Source organism: Convolutriloba macropyga, chromosome 14, assembly GCF_964194025.1.
Source record: "Convolutriloba macropyga chromosome 14, txConMacr16.3, whole genome shotgun sequence".
Lineage (NCBI taxonomy): Eukaryota > Metazoa > Xenacoelomorpha > Acoela > Convolutidae > Convolutriloba > Convolutriloba macropyga.
Window position 1 is genome coordinate 11,543,895 of NC_134481.1, and position 16,453 is coordinate 11,560,347.

General features: G+C 36.7%; 1 protein-coding gene across 1 annotated transcript; it reads left to right on the plus strand.

Moving 5' to 3' along the window:
* The first annotated feature begins 336 nt into the window (after positions 1–336).
* On the plus strand, positions 337–15,268 carry LOC142353702 (uncharacterized). Its single transcript, XM_075406025.1, has 3 exons — positions 337–664; positions 9,222–11,051; positions 13,876–15,268. Exons 1-3 carry the CDS (start codon positions 512–514, stop codon positions 15,193–15,195), a joined length of 3,303 nt encoding a protein of 1,100 aa, XP_075262140.1. The 5' UTR covers positions 337–511; the 3' UTR covers positions 15,196–15,268.
* Positions 15,269–16,453: the final 1,185 nt, after the last annotated feature.

The window sequence follows — 16,453 nt, forward strand, 5'->3', positions numbered from 1 at the left end:
TACTCTTACTGACTCTGTTTTTCACTGAGTGTTTTAAGAAGTGTAGCACTGAAAATAACGGTCGGTGTCCAGTTATTCACTCCTATTAGTATTACATCCATTTTTTTACCCAGACTAATCCACCCTTTTTAATCATCTCACCCCGATTTTAATACTGTACATAATTGGCACAAGTACGTTTCAAAATAAGAGTTACTGGAGTTTCGGTTGAAAAAATTGCAGGGTAAATTGATGTAGGGTTTAAAATACATGATAATCAAATGTGGGGGTGAAAAGATGTAGAACCGAAAATAACTATTCAAAGTATGGTTTGTTGAAAAGATTCTTTTCAGACAAATGACTTTTAAATTTGCTGCCAGATGCGTGGACTGAATGAAATCAGGGGTGGAGCACGCTGTAGATTTCCAGAACTCGCTCTCTGAATAATCTTAGAAGCTCTGTGCGGTGAGCTGTAAAATAGTCGCGTCCAGTTAAGGCTCCTCGATTTACAGTTTTGCTTCCCCTGGCAGCGATGGACGATTTGTTCCTGGACGAACAGTTCCCGAATATCGGGTCTAAAATGGACAATTCGGACGATGTTCCTCTTCCGGCCGAGTTGTCACCTTTGGATCTCTCTCCCGCATGTGAGCCGATTGTTGATCAGATGCTACAGGAATCTACAGAGGTACTTTTTATGATTATCTTTTTAAATCAAGATACGTTATTTCTAATCTGGCCTTTTTTCCTCAATTATATGCCGACGTAATACTATCCCGACGTTAAGGAGTGACGAAACTGAAAATAATTTCATAGTGCCGAAGATGTCACTAGAAACTAACTGTCAAATAAATGCCATGAGTAGTTCTTAATCACATTTGGTTGTGATAGATTGAAGTCGCACGGCGGGGGGGTTAAGAATAAGCAAACACTGAAAATCTTAGTGTTGATGGTGGATTTTGATTGGTTGCAAGTATTTACCCATAGTGCAGTGAAGCGTTATGATTGGTTGAGAAATTTTTAGCTTAAATGTAATTATCACATCAGCACCATATAAGACTCGGAAAGGATAGGGAACGGGGCTATAAGCCCTCACAATCCCTACTCTAAACACTAATAATAATAATAATAATAATAATAATAAATTGTTTACTGGTGTCTTTACAGAATCAATAGAGCACTTACACACTTGATCAATACACTTAAAAGAACTAGCACCAGAAAGATCGCCATTAGACCATAGGGTCCGTTTTCAGGCGTCTCATATTCGGAAGAGAAATTTCATGATATTTAATTCAAAAGATATTCAGTCGAGATCAAAATTAAAGTGATAGTGAGGAAAAAAACAAGGAAGATTATTTTTTTAAAAAATTTCAAAATTGGCCAGATTTTTGATGAATAAAGTTTCTAATTTAAGCCATAAATTAACATAGTGAGTTGTTCATTCAGTAAAAAAAAATAGTTTTCTAGCTTTTCGTGAGCAAAATTTTTTAACTGTGGACCGCTCAAATTTTTCACTTTTGTTACAAAATTAGAATCCAGTTTGAGTGTGGATTTTATTTGATAAACTGTTTTCGGAAAAAAGTGAATTAAGGGGGACATATTCAACACCTTTTTCGCTTGAACACAGTTTTGACAGTTCATTTGGTGTAATGAAGTGATTTATGTCCATGATACAATTTTCACGTCTTATGCTTTTAGTCATCAGTTTAAAAACTTCGTACAGGTGAAGCTCCTGGGCTGAAAAAGTTTAGTATTTCTCTCTGATGAGAGAAACTGAGTCAAGCTTTCGAATAAAAAAGATTACTCTCAGTATTCTATTTTTGCGTCGATTTTCTGCATCGTAGCTCTACTGGCTGTCCCTTAGATTATAATCCCATATTGAACCACTGGTTTAAGTGTTGAATATCTTGAATATAAGTGTTGAATATCTTGATCAATTAGCTGTGATTTAAAATTTTTCTCAATTTTTAGTAATGTCCGCAAAATTGTATCAATTTCTTTTCTACGCGTTTCGAGTGTTCTCTAAAATCTATTTTTTGTCAATCGTTATGCACAAGCAACCTAAAGAAGTTAGATTTTCACGGGGCTTTCCGTTCATTGTAAAGACATCGCTTCTGTCGTGCTTAGTCTTAAAGGTTACGGTCTTACTTTTATCCGTGTTCAGTGTAAGTTTGTTCGTTTTTAAGCCAGTTTTCTGTTTGGGATAAGATCTGTTGATGCTCGTGACGAGCAGTTGCTTTATTTGATTTAGTGTGAACTGCAGTATCATCGGTATAGAAAATGAAGTTCGAGTACGGGCTGTTCGTTTTCAAATCATTTATGTAAACAATGAAAAGAAGTTGACCTAATATAGACCCTTGTGGTACCCCGTGTTTCACTTTTGTCATTTGCGACTTCCTTTGTCCAGACTACGATTTGTTTCTATTTTTCAAATGAGATTCCAAAATTGTATATACAGGACCCCTTAGTCCATACATCTTACACTTTTGAAGCAGAATTTTTCTGTCGATAGTGTTGAAAGCTTTACGTAAATCTGAAAATGCGCAATAGGTGTGCTCCGTACTAGAATGTTGTGATGTTCATATTAATTCAACCAATTTGCTAACTGCGTCGACAGTTCCTCTTTTATCCCTAAAGCCGAATTGTTTGTTATTTAAAATTTCATAGTCTTTGAAATAATTAGAAATGCGATTTAAATAACTTTTTCTAAAGTTTTTCCAAGAGTTGGTAAGAGAGATAATGGGCGAAAGTTATTGGGTTCACTTTTTTCACCTTCTTTATGTAGAGGTACTACTGATGCTATTTTCAATGAGTCTGGAAAAATGCCTTCTTGAAAACATATATTAATCAGTTTGGATAGGTAGTGCGCAATTGAAGCTGCTACAGATTTTATTAAGATATAGTTGAGATCCATATAGTCTTCGCTGTATTTTGGCTTAGCCTCCTGAATGACTCTAAGCACTTCATTTTTGCCAGTTGGTAACAAAAACATCGATTGAACTTGTTGCCTTTTTAATGAACACTGGCTGTCTAAACTTTTTATCCAAATTTTTTGCCAATTTTTGCAAAGAACTGATTGAAATTGTTTACTTCCTTTTGATTGAGATTTTGTACTTTTTCCCGCTCATTACCGCTAAGATTTTTTTTATTATTTGAACAAATTTTCTGTGTGATTTTGCTGCATGCTTTTCTATTATTTTCTGATAAAATTGTTTCATATTTACTTTCCCCATATGTTTAACTTTTTTACGATTTTCTTGGTACTTTTCTTTGGCCTCAATTGTTTTTGTTTTCATACTTTCTCTGAACATTCTATTTTTTTGCAATTTCTTTTTTCAATTGGTTATCAACCCAGCTATGATGGTTTTTTAACCAACTGCGTGGGAAGGTATTTGTCCAAAATTGATTTTAGTAAATTTTGAAGCTCCTCAAACTTGTTATCAATTGTCTTGAATTTCTCACAGCTTTCCAGTTTTGATATTTCATGACTCAGAACAAAAAATTCTTTTCAAGTAGGGAGATATCTTTAAGTTTTTGCCAGTTTCTTGAAGTGATGTATTCAAGTTTGCTTTCTTTCTGTGTTCCTGTCTGAAAACCAAGAAACACAAAATAATGATCAGATATACATGATTTTTTAACTCTGCTGTAAAATCGCAAAAAAGATGTCTTAAGTTTGATTTTGAGCGTTCAGCTTCTCGTCTAATCGAATTTGTATCAATTATTATCCTACAACATCCATTAATTATTTCCTTCAACGTCTCTCGTTTTTGATTGTTCTTTAAGAAATTGATATTAAAGCACCACAGACGATGTTATAAGATTGCGGTTCTATTAACACTGTCAATATAATGTTCAATTTTTAAGGGCTTTCGCGTTAACTGAATTTGGAGGCATTTACATACAAGTTACATAGGTGACAGTCTCAGGAGTTTCAGTAACATTCATAGTGAGCGCCTGAAGTCCATTTAAGTTACATGAGTTAACAATCTTCGCTTGTAGAGATTTTTTTTAAAAAATTGCAGCTCCACCCCCTCTTTTTTCTGTTGATGTTAATGAGAGGTCTATAACCGTCTAGAAACATTGATTTTGTGTGGTGAAAGTCCTTGAGCCAAGTTTCCGTCAGACAGATTGCTGATAGTTTCTCACTTAGGCTTTCTAGCAGCACTTGTAAGTCATCAAATTTTTTGGTTAGCGAACGAATGTTTTGAAGCATGATTGTGAAACAATTCGACATGTTTTTCGATAATAGTTGAAGTTTTAATTAATTAACTATCTAGCTACGCAGGCCGCCAGACAAAGCCTAATGTCAAAAGTTTACAAATGGTTAAAAATAAGAGAAAAAAAAGAAAACGCAAAAGAAAAGCAAACAAAGATTTTCAGCAGATTAGTGGTATCAAAGAGAATTGGTTCCCGCGATTATCACAGGAAGATAAAAACAAAAGATCACAAACTGACTCTTCCTTAACACCTGTCTTTTCAAAAGACCGTATATCACAGTCCGAAAAGAGTACTTGCGAAAATCGCAAGCAGAGTTAAGGACAGAAAACTTTGCTAACTATAAAGTGTAACCAGCAGGTGGTTTTCTGCAGTGTCAGTTGCATTACTAATACTAATATTTAGAATCCTAAGAAAAAGATAAAATTGTTCTTCCGATTGAACATGATGGGAAATTTGAGTTATGGTAACAGATAGCACATTTCAAGAACGATTATTGTTTCAGTTATCGTTTCAAGTTCTCAAATAATTTTTACTATTTTTGTTTGGCAGCGGGAGATCTGACGTCTACATCATCGTCCATGACATTACGTTTTTAATGGTTGTAAGATTGTCTGAGTCTTCTATTTCGTTCACCCGTACGAATTGAGGTTTTTGTTCGTTGTTTGCGACGAGCGCGGAAACAATGCAATTGTGTGTTGTTGTTATGTAAGATGCGTTTCGTAGCCTCTGCTTTGATTTGAGCCTCACACTCAGGGAGTGGCTCGTTTATGTAGATATTGTTTCCATTGATTGGATTTTTCTTGTTTCGTAAGGGTATTCTTTTAAAAATTTCTTTTTCGTCAGCAAAATAGATGAACTTGCAAATAACAGTAGGCATATTGTTGTACTTCAGTTGGCCCGGAACAATATGACAAGCTTTGATGCTGGGTCTCCAGGTACACTCCAGGAAATTTATCAAAAAAATTTCAATGTTTCTAGGGTAACGTCCTGTACACTTCGACTATCAAATGGGGGGGGGGGGAGTTAACGATTAAAACGGTATCTTTCCTTGGGTACTTTTCCTGTGCTCTCAGCTTATCGTTCATATTTTTCTGTTTTTTTGTCAGCATTTGTAACTAGTATACTTCCGTTTGCATTTGTAACTGAATACTTCCGTTTGTAACTGTTATAGTTGTGATGTTTGTGTGTTGTTTTTACTCACGGTACCATTGGCCACATCCTCTGCGTCGGTTGGTTCCATTGTCCAGTCAATAACAATACAGAAAAAACAGAAGTTCAATTCAAATGGTTTTAATCAGTGAAAAAATTTTAGTAGTAGTTGAAGATTCAGTTTCAATAAGCTGATGCTTAAAACGGCCTGCGTAGTTTCGTTTTATAGATGTAGAAACATCAAGGTCAAAAAGAAAGAAAGAAATACAGCAACCACTCCTTGTGAATGCTTCTGTGTTCTGTATGAATGCTTCTGTGTTCTATTAATTATCAATTAACGATAGCAAACACTGGTAAATAGAAGGCAAAAAAATTTCAACTTCTGTAAAGTCCTTTTAATTTTTTTGAAAAAATCATACTGATGGTCAAACACGACCAGTGTCTTGCATTCTGCCATTACTACTCAATTGGAGCATGAGAAAAAAGTTCTTTGAAATTTCTTAAAAATTGATAAATTGCGATGTCTCATCTCAAGAGGGCGCTAGAGGGATCAATTTTTTTTATCAGGGCTATTTTTCGGTGGTCCTGGAGTATGCAACCAGGGTGAAGCAAATTTACATTATTATTGTAAATTGAAAATTTGTTTCACTAGTTCACTTCTGCGGAATATGAACTTTTTTGTGTATGATAAATTTTCGCAATTTGAGTTAACCGGATCAGTAACAATCATGGGAGAATAATTTTATTCAGTGTATTGTACAGCTTTGTAGCTCTGTACAGAATTGAATTCCGTTCGATCCTTCTCCTTAATAATGACTATGAAAGAGGCTGGGGTTTAGCTAGTCCGAATATTTGTGTTTGATTAATTTTAAACTTTTTATTTAAATATTATTGAGAATGAGCTCAAATAGCTTATCTTAACAAAATTTTAGCAGTTTATGTGTGTAATTCAAGAACGGATTTCGTTACCTTTAGAGGTATCTCAGCTTGTTTCTCGTTCCGAAATTAAATTAATTTCAATTTTTTACGAAATGCTGTTTTTCTGGGTACATAAGACAACATCTGGGTGTTTATTTTTTTCTGGGCACAATATTTTAAATTAGGAACTATACCACACTGCTTTCCAAGTCTTAATTGAACTCAATCAATGCGAGATGGATTAGATAATTAACTATTAACATATACACCATGATATTTTCATACAGGTTTGTTCTTGATAATAGATTTATTTGAAATGAAGTTCCAATTGGAATCACTTGCCTCTGTTCATTTGAACCGTTTCTTCACATTTAACACTAGTCTGTTTGCATTGAGCCAATCATTAAGTAAACACTGGTTAGACGTAATGTTATTGGTCTGAACATTAAGGCTGTTAAACTTGTGTCGTCTGCGAAAAGTAAAACTTTAACAGTCTAATAACATACTTGATGCAGATCATTTATGTACAGCAGAAACAACAGGGGCACAAGAATAGATCCCCGTGGAGCGCCAAATTTGATAATACTTGGTTCTGACGACACACCATCAGCTACTCACCGGACACTTTTGGAAAGATAATTTTGTAACCATTTTAAGCAGTTGCCTCTGAAGCCATATTTTTCAATTTTCTGCCGAAGCACCTATTAACAAGCGTGTTTGATTGATATGCCACATAAAACATTGCTGATATAGATTTCGAACGTTTTTTAACCCAAAATTTTTTTTTATCAGAAACAAAATTTTTATCTAATTCTAATCCACTGCTGCCTGAAAGAAACCAAACAAAAGTGCTTATGAATCGAGTAGATCACTAAAAATATAGGTTAAAATTGATTTGAAAATGTCATTTTTAACCGTCTGCTTTGCTTCACAGCTGCTTGTAGATGGTGGAAAAATATGTCTGCGCCTCATCATTTTATGATAACTGTAAAAGTTGGGCTTAGAAAATGATCAGACACTTCAGTCTTTGGGCGCTAAGAATCGCCGAAAGAGCATTTGTGTCCAGGGTAATAATTTTAGTCGCACGATTTAGAGAGCCGGTGAATTGGTAATCTAATAATACAATGGCAAACAATACAATTTGAAATGTGGTGCAAAGATTTCAGTCCTATTAGTCTATGTATTTGCTCTCGAACGCAGTTTGGAGCAATATTGAAGTCATCATATTGTGTCTTTATTTTTAATGCTCTCGAACGCAGTTTGGAGCAATATTGAAGTCATCATATTGTGTCTTTGTTTTTAAGCAAAATTTTTGCTCGACTGTTTTCATTTCTACCACCCTTCCTTTTTCGCTTTGCTTAATCTAAATTTTAGCAGCTTAACTCATCGGTGGCATTTTAAAACTACCTGCCAAATTCAAAATGCACCAAAATTGGTTACAAGTTTTTTACTTTAACTCAATGGTCATCAATAGCCTCTGAGGACAGCTTTTGAAACCCTTCAGTTAACTTTCACCCCGCCTGCAAGCCAACTATTCCCCCACGAAGTTACCAGGCTACAATATAACTGAGCCCCCGGGCGGTCGTTTGAGAGCAATTTGTCCGACGTTAGGCTGTTATGTTTTTAATAGCCGCACAGCGATAGCTGGGGCTATTATTGGCCTTCTCTTGGTTTTTACAATTCAAAGAATTTGAATTGTATTGGGGCGCTGTCTTTTTTTTAAAGATCTGTTCACACATTTTCATTATTTTTGAAGTCAAATTGGAGTAGTGATTTTGGTCACGCCGAAACAGGAAATGGAGCGAAAAAGCGAGTGGTTTTGCGGCGTGAATTTTTTTCGCTCTAATTTTAAAGTAGAGAGAAAACTGTGTATGAACAAAAATTCGCTTTCTCGCTAGTGGTTTTTTGTTCACATGCGGCAATTTCACTCTGATTTTTACTGTTTTCTCAATTTTTTGGATCGGATTTTTTTCTAAATGGTTTTTCGCAATCCATTCACAGCTCATTCTAGGCCTAGTTTTTTGTTTGAATTAAATTTTCATTTCTCCCTAGTGGTTTTTTTCACATGCGGCATTTTGACATTGATTTTTGTGTTTTTTCTTATTTTTTGATCTGATTTTTTTTTAAAAATGGTTTTCTCAATTCACCCATAGTCCATTCTAGGTCTAGTTTTTCTGTTTAGTCAATGAAAATTCTTTGAATTGTACGTCAGGACTTGTCCTGCTATGTTTTTTTATTTCGTCGTCATGATTTTTGTTGCGACCATATGACGTCACAGCCACTTTTTGTTCATTCGTTCATGCAATTTCAACTGAATTGCATGTGTGACGTCATTTTTTGCTCTTAGTGTAGCGAGTTTTTTTGTTCATGCGCGTGATTAAATTTTTGGTCACACTTGACTTACCTCACTCTCAAAAATGACCTGCTCACTTTGAAATTGACTTTTATTTACTTTAATTCAAAGAGATAAGATCAAATGGGTGTGTGTCACTCTAATTGAAGGTTATTTGAGATCAGCTAATAGAGGCAGCAGTAACTTATACAGATTTTTAATCAAAATATAACAGATCAGCCTTCAATGAAAAGACGAGTTTTTTGGTCTGTCTTTTTTACTGTTTTTTTTAAGACTGCCGATCTACGAATCTATTGCGGCTATTTTCTGGCAATCTGCCAGCTATGTTAATTGTTGGCTGACCAGTTGACACTTTTTTTCAAAGTTTTGTCTGACTGGCTGTTGCGTGATCTAGTTGATTTCACTCGAATAAAGTTATCGATTTTTTGAAACATCAATTTTACCCTATATTTTTAGTGATCTACGTAATTCATGAAGTGATTTGGTTATGTGTGCAAAAGGAACTTTTTCTACTGTTCAATGCCTAGTGGTGCTTCTGAGATCTTATTTGAGCTGTTCCTCTTTGAAAGTTCTCTTAATATCGACTTGTTCTTTTTGTTGATAGGTAAATTCAGCGGTGCCCCCTAGTTTCAATATGACAGAACAACCCACAGTTCCGCTAGAAAATGACAGTGGGCCACCCGAAATGAATAATTCAACAAATGTAGCCCAGGAATCAAATACCGCCCAACCCGGCGAAAACAGTGAGGAGCAAATGGCCATCGAAAAGGAATCTGTCTTTTTACAAAATGAGGATGTTCAATTTTCAAGCAATAATGAAGATATGCAGAACGATGTTCCACCTACTTTCGACAGCCCTATGGGCGCAATATTACCCGAAATCAATTGCAAGGAGAATAAAATGTCTTCGTTTGACGAACTGCAGCAAGAAACAACCCGAAATGATATTAACAATGTTACTAGTGAATCTGGCATTGGTATGTCTTTTGATACGACTTCCAACAATACAGGTACAGATGTTACAACTGAAATTTTCGCAACCAATCAGAGCGAGTTTCCTCAAATTGCTTCTGTTCACTCTGTTCGAAGTGTGAATGACCTCGAAATGGACGATAACGTTGAAAACATAGTCCAGGGATCTAGTCAAGTGGAGGATTTGGACAATAGTGACCCTAGTTTAGCAGTACCCGAAACCCAACAGGACCCCAATGAACCAGGCACTGATTCGGTTTCTAATATGAGCAACCATGAGACAACATCTCACGATAATGGCCAGGCCAGTTTAGTAACCGAAATTGAAAGTTCAATTGAAATTGAAACGCCTGTCGAGAATTCCGAAACTACTGATGCAGAAATACTGACCACCAATGAGCAAGAAGACAGTGCAAGTCAACAGTCATCGTCTAACGAAGCTGGAGTAAATGCCTTGAGTTCTGAAGTCTCAGAGAAGGACGGAACGGAACAAGAAGCCATGAATGTCACCACCGAAGAAACCCCTATAAAAAGCAATATAACGGAGAACAATGAGCAGGCAAAAGAGCCACAACCGATCAAAGTCAAAAATGAATTGTTGAGAGTTGATACAAGTATGACAGATGCTGATGATGACGATGAGGATGATACACCAGTCGAACTTGACCTAAGAACAGCTTCGACTAAAGCTAAACTTGTCCAGTTTTTGAGTCGAGACTCGGACGAAGAAGATTTTGAACTTATTTCCCCTCGAAAGAAGAGACCTAAAATAATCGAAGAAGAAGAAGATGACGATGATGATGAAGATTATGACCCGATGAACGACCGAATCGTGGACACTGAAACTGACGAAGAACGCGAACTTGACCTTTCGATGAAACCCAAAAAGAAAGCGGGAAGAAAACCGCTAAAATTGAAAATCAAAAGGCAGAGAATTATCAATGGCCCGATGGTTGATGACGATAATGTGACCATTAAAGAAGGACCCCAACCAGAACCTATTGATTTCTCATTTGTGCCCTCAAAAGCGAGAGGTGGGAGTAATTTGATCATAGGTGGGTACCGTTTTAAACGAAACAGAACTACACCGCGTGCAGTATACTTCAAATGTGTTCACGGTGATTGCAAATGTCACGTGACCACGGACCCAGATGTTAGTGTCATCCTTAAAAACCAGGATAACCACAATCACGACCCGGACCTCCAGCAAATCGAGGAACAAAAATTCAGACAGCAGCTGTTTGATAAAATTGACGAGGATCCGACCCTAGCGCCGAGAGATCTGTACAGCATGGTGGTACAAGCGTGGGAATTGCACAATGATTTTCTACCTCCAGAGTACAATAAGATTAGAAGCTCGTTGCACAGAAGGAGAAACATGTTACTGGCACCTCTTAAAGACCCAGAGGCCGAGTCTAGAGTACCAGTTGTGTGCACCTTTTTGTCCCGGAAACAGAAACGGGTAAGTATTATCGAATTTTTTGCTCACTCGGATTAATGAACTTGATGATTTTATTGTCTATCAGTTTCTTTTAGAATATGTCTTTGAAGGTCTCCGGTAATATTGAAATTTGCATAGAACAACAAATAGGTGGCACATTGCAGGCTCTTCGGTGTTATATCCACGAATGAAGGGGATCAACTTTTTAAATTGCTCTCGAACGAAATTTGATGCAGTTATTATAAACCTGTCTTTTTATGCAAAAATTTTCAGCTCGAGCGTTTTCTTCTAGCATTCTTTTGATTTAATTTTTCGAGAGACTTTTTCACGCTTGACTTTTTTATTCTCTTTTGAGGGATTTGAATTGCGCGCTTTCAGAAATTAAGTCTGTTGCTAAAATAAAACCAATTGTGAGCGATGAGTGTACATAGCTCCTGTTACAGAGCTCCTGTAGCGTAGTGGAGAATTTGCCAGGCTATCACCTGAGACGTCGTGGGTTTGAACCCCTACCTAGTAAGTGGTTTTTGAGCCAGGCAATTGAATAAAAGAAAACATGAGGTTTTGTTCCCTCGTTCTTAAATTTAAGATGATTTATAAATATTAACGAACATTTATTTTGTGTCGGGGGTTTGGAACCAGCCCGCTTTTCGTTGAAACTGAATTTTTGATCGATTATTTATTTTATGGGGTTTTATAAACTTTCATGGAATAGTCTGCCAAAAATTGAATCAATTATTGAACGAGAAGATTTTTCAACGTTTTCAGGTAATGAACTTTAAATTTTCTAAAATTTACTAGTTGAAGATCAATAGTGTGCATCTAAGTAGTGACGAACGTATATGCCGTAATTCTTGAGTATTAGAGCCTTGAGTTTTTGATTTCGAATATTAATTTTGAAAAAACTCGATTAGGGCCTTTTCCTTATAGGTCGTTTGTTTCTCATAAAAATGACAGTCTGAATCTAGCCCAAGAAGTCTAGTGGTCTATTAAAGGATTGGTGGTCAATCTGTCTATCTAATTTCTATAGTTGGTGCAATTCATGGAAGGCCACAAGCGTCTATCGCGGCTATTTTCCGGCAATCTGTGGGCTATGGTTTTCATTTTGTTTACTTTAAAAGGAGAAGCAAAATTTTATATGGATTTTTATCATTTTACAGAAGTGTTTAGTTAAATTTTTTTGAAAAAGGTACTGCAAAGCCATTCGTGAACTGCTCTCCTGCTACCGTTTAAAGACACACTTTTCAATGTTTAGAATAGAATCCTTGCGAATAATTAATTTTTCTGTCGAAACTAAGCTGAAGTCAATTTATGCCTATATTTTCTTATTTATATCGCCTATACCAGAGAACCTCTTTAATAACATGTTTCGTATTTATGCTGGTTTAAATGGCGTAAGTCTGCAAGGCTATTATTTAGAAAATGATTTTTTGGAAAAAGATATTTTGATGTTTTCTGTAAGTAGTCTTCCGTGTTGCCTATTCTCAAATCTCATAGAGAAAAAACATGAATAAAGATAACTTTCGCTTGTACGTTGTATTAGAAAATGTCAATCAGGGTTGAAATTTCTGATGCTTTTTGCAAAAAAATGAGCTCGTTCCTATCTTTTATTGAATTGGGAAATTGGTTTTTCAAATACTTTTTATTTCTTTCGTTAAAATTTAATAATTGTTGAGTTCATTGCGCTTCGGTTTGGCTTATGTGATCACTGAAAATTGTCATTATCTTGATGGTAAAATCTAAGTGAACTTATGCAAGGTTTTCAGTTTATATATTATATATTATATCCGCATTATGGTTTCAGTTTAAATATTAGTGTTTTTGTAGTTTTGTTTGGCTTTCCTCTTGTCACGCAGTCTTATTAAGAACATGTTTCAGGGTTTTCTAATTAGGCATAATTGAAATTATTGCACGGTTTCAGTTTTGAAATAACTATTTTAATGACTCGAATTCATTTTTTTAATTGCTCTCAAACGAAGTTTGTAGCAATTATATTAGTCAAAATTGTAGCAATTATTTGTTTGTAGCAATTATGTCTTTTTATGCAATTTTTTGCGTGGCCGATTTTTGTCTGACCCATTTGATTTTTCGTTCTCAAAAACGGGATAAAAAGGTAGCGCCCAGAGGGCATTAATTTCTCGTAGAGCCTTTCAGGGCCGTTCTCAAATTTTGACCCGCACAACACCACCTTTACCCCTCTCCCATATCACCCCTTCACTCCCCCCACCAATCCTCACACCTGCACGCCCCTTCAGTTAAGCTAAAGCTAGCATCACTAAACCGAAGCTCGTTAATGACGAAGCCAACCGCTCACCGGCTGTTTGAGAGTAATTGGACCGACGTTAGTCGGTTATGTTCTTCAAATTTTAATTAAAATTTTAATTTGTCATCTGAAAAGTTGGTAGTAGTGTATGCCATCTAATAGTGGTTCGAATAGTTGATCTGATATTATTCGTTTTTACATAGGTTAATGTTTTATGTGCATGTTGAAACATTTTTTCCTTGAATAAACATTCATTATCTATGAATGGTTTCCTTTCTTTGACAGAAGATTTTTATTCACTATAGTTGAATAACTTACGAGACAAGATCGTAATGGGATGCTTAGAAGCTTGATGTGGGGATACACTTAATCATTTGTTCGGCTAGGTGTTTAGGCCAGTAAAGATATTTGTTGTAAATGTGGGATTGGATTATAGAATTTTGTCATTGGAGTAAGGAGAAAGATAGAATGCTAAGATAGAATGCTAAGGCCTTCATTTAAGATTACTGCTTTTCCGAAGAAATGCTGGAATAAATTCCCACTAAATGAGTTATAAAACAGTTTGTATTGTGATATTTGTTTTAGCCCAAATATATGCAGACGGATTTTGCAATAATTCCTTCCAAAGCGAGAGGCGGAACCAATCTGATTGTAGACGGATTCAGGTTCAAACGGAATCGATCCACCCCAAAGTCAATCTACTTCCTCTGTGTCGAAGTGGGATGCAAATGCCACATCACCACTGATGCTGCTCTCACCATAATTGTGCGAAACGAGAACAATCACACACATGAGCCTGATTTGATTTATTTGGAAGAGCAGCATTTCAGACGCGAACTGTATGCCAAATTAGATCTGGATCCTACTATGCAACCCAAAATGATATATGATAGTGTAGTACAAGCCTGGGAGGCAACCCAAGAGTTGACGCCCCCTGTCTACTCCAAAATTCGAAATACCTTAATTAGACGCAGGAATAGACTACTAGCACCTTACCCTGACTCTAAACTGCCCAACGGCTCTATTAATTTAACTGCTGAAAATCTTCACTTGTTGCTAAACAGAAAGGTCTGTACATTTGTATTCTCACTGGCCAGGCATAGAAAAATTGGCTGGGTATTCGCAGGACCAAAAGTCAACATTAGCAAAGAAGCTCTGGCCGCGTCCAATAAGCCAACTACTTCTGGCAAGTCATCCACGCCGAAAAAGAAAAGCTCACCAAAGAAACCACGCAATTCAGAAGGTGCCGATTCTTCCCAGAAAATTGTACAACCCAACCGCAAAGTTCAACAATCCAGGAAAAGTCTCCAGCCTCCCCAGGGACCCCCTGTGGAAGCCTTGCAACCCAAAGTGGAAATTATCCAGCAGAATTACATTAACCCTCAGCATCCGAGGGAATTTATCCCGCCCTCAATCTCCAGTATACAGACGTCACTCACTAATATCCAAAACTCACTTTCTACTTTACAAAACACTCGCAACAACGTCACGCCTGCCTCTAACGATAATGGCATTCAGGTCTCGGTTAATTTTCAACCTCCAAATAGGAGTAACCTTATTCAGGCGCCTCGGAACCTTGTTCAACCTTCGCCCGACCGCGGACAACCCATGTGCAAGAACTTGCAACCTTTATCCGAGAACATCCAACCTCCGAGGGATCTGATCAGAGACAACATACCCCCATCTCTGGAATTGATTCGGGATAACATCCCACCTCTCCGCAATAACTTACAGCCAGCCTGTGGAAATTTCCAGCAGCAACAACAGCAGCCTTGTGATAATATTCAGGCCCCGAATTTCAACGAGATCAGGAACTCGTTTGACAACATTCAACAGCAAGCTGGGATCCAGCAGAACAATTTACAGCACCACGTTGGATTGCAACAGCACTACCTTTGGTATTAAAAGTAGTTTCGTGTTTTTAAACTGCTCTAGAATCAAATTGGCCCAATACGATAATTAGTTTTTCCGATCAGATTTTGCAATATTTTTGTAAATATCTACAGCACCAGCTTAAAAGGAGCTCTCTTAACACCCAGAAACGAGAAATTTATAAATGAGATACTACTGTGGGAAATGGGAGAGCATGCAGAAACTTTGGTTAATTAAGTTGGTATCAGAGTTTTTATAACTCGAGTCAGTTAAATCTGTTGTGCTTGAGGTTGGATTAATTATTACCTTCTGAAGTCGGATCTTTTCCGTTTTTGCCCCCCCCCCCCCCACCCTGCACCCCGTTATGCCTCCGTTTTTTGCTTTACGTTACGCACCCCCCACATGTCATTACATAATAAATTCTCGCTAAAAATACCGCATGTGCGATTGGGGTTTGCAATTAATATGGGGGGGGGGGCACAAAGCGGAAAAGATTCCTGAAGTAAGATGAAGTGTCTACCAGATAGACAAAATTTTACTCAATTTTTGCTGAACTACCAAGATTTTATGAATTGTGATCAGCATCCGTGTACCATTCGCATGTAAGTTTGGGCCATCATTTTAGAGCAGTTTTGCCGACATTAGTTGGCGACCTTTATTTCACCTCTCGTCTATTGTAACGTTTTCTACTCTCGTTTAGACTTGTCTCGATTCTCTTGATTTGTGTAATTTAGAAAACAAGCGCAGTTTAGTTTATTCCAGTTTTGAATAAGATTCGTGCTCGGAAAGAGTAGCTGTGCCGAATGCTGTTTTCTCTATTCGATTTTGCTATTTTAAATAATGCGCATTTCAAACTGTTTTTCTCACATAAGTCAAGCTTCGGGCTGAGGTTTTGCCGGAAAAAATTACCCGACTTTTAAAGTTGGTAGTCATAGCATGACTTAAATTATGCTAATCTATAGTTTTAAGGTAACTACTATTAAAACACTCACGTGCACATTTTAAAATGCCGAAAGTCTGCAATGCCAGAAGTTAAAATGCCAGAAGTTGCTACTTAGCCAGAAGTTGAATTTCGTTGACTTTCGTCATTTTAGAACGTGCGCGTTCTGTATTTTAAGCATAGTTAAGTAACTCTGCAGAAGTCACTTCGAAATTCTGACTGAATATCTCGAAATGCTTCGCGTTTCTCGATAAACGCCAGAAGTTCTCAGTGACTTCAAGCAGAGTCACTTAACCATTACTTCTAAATGATGGTTTGCTAATTTTGGACTTCTTCATATACCCCTTTAAC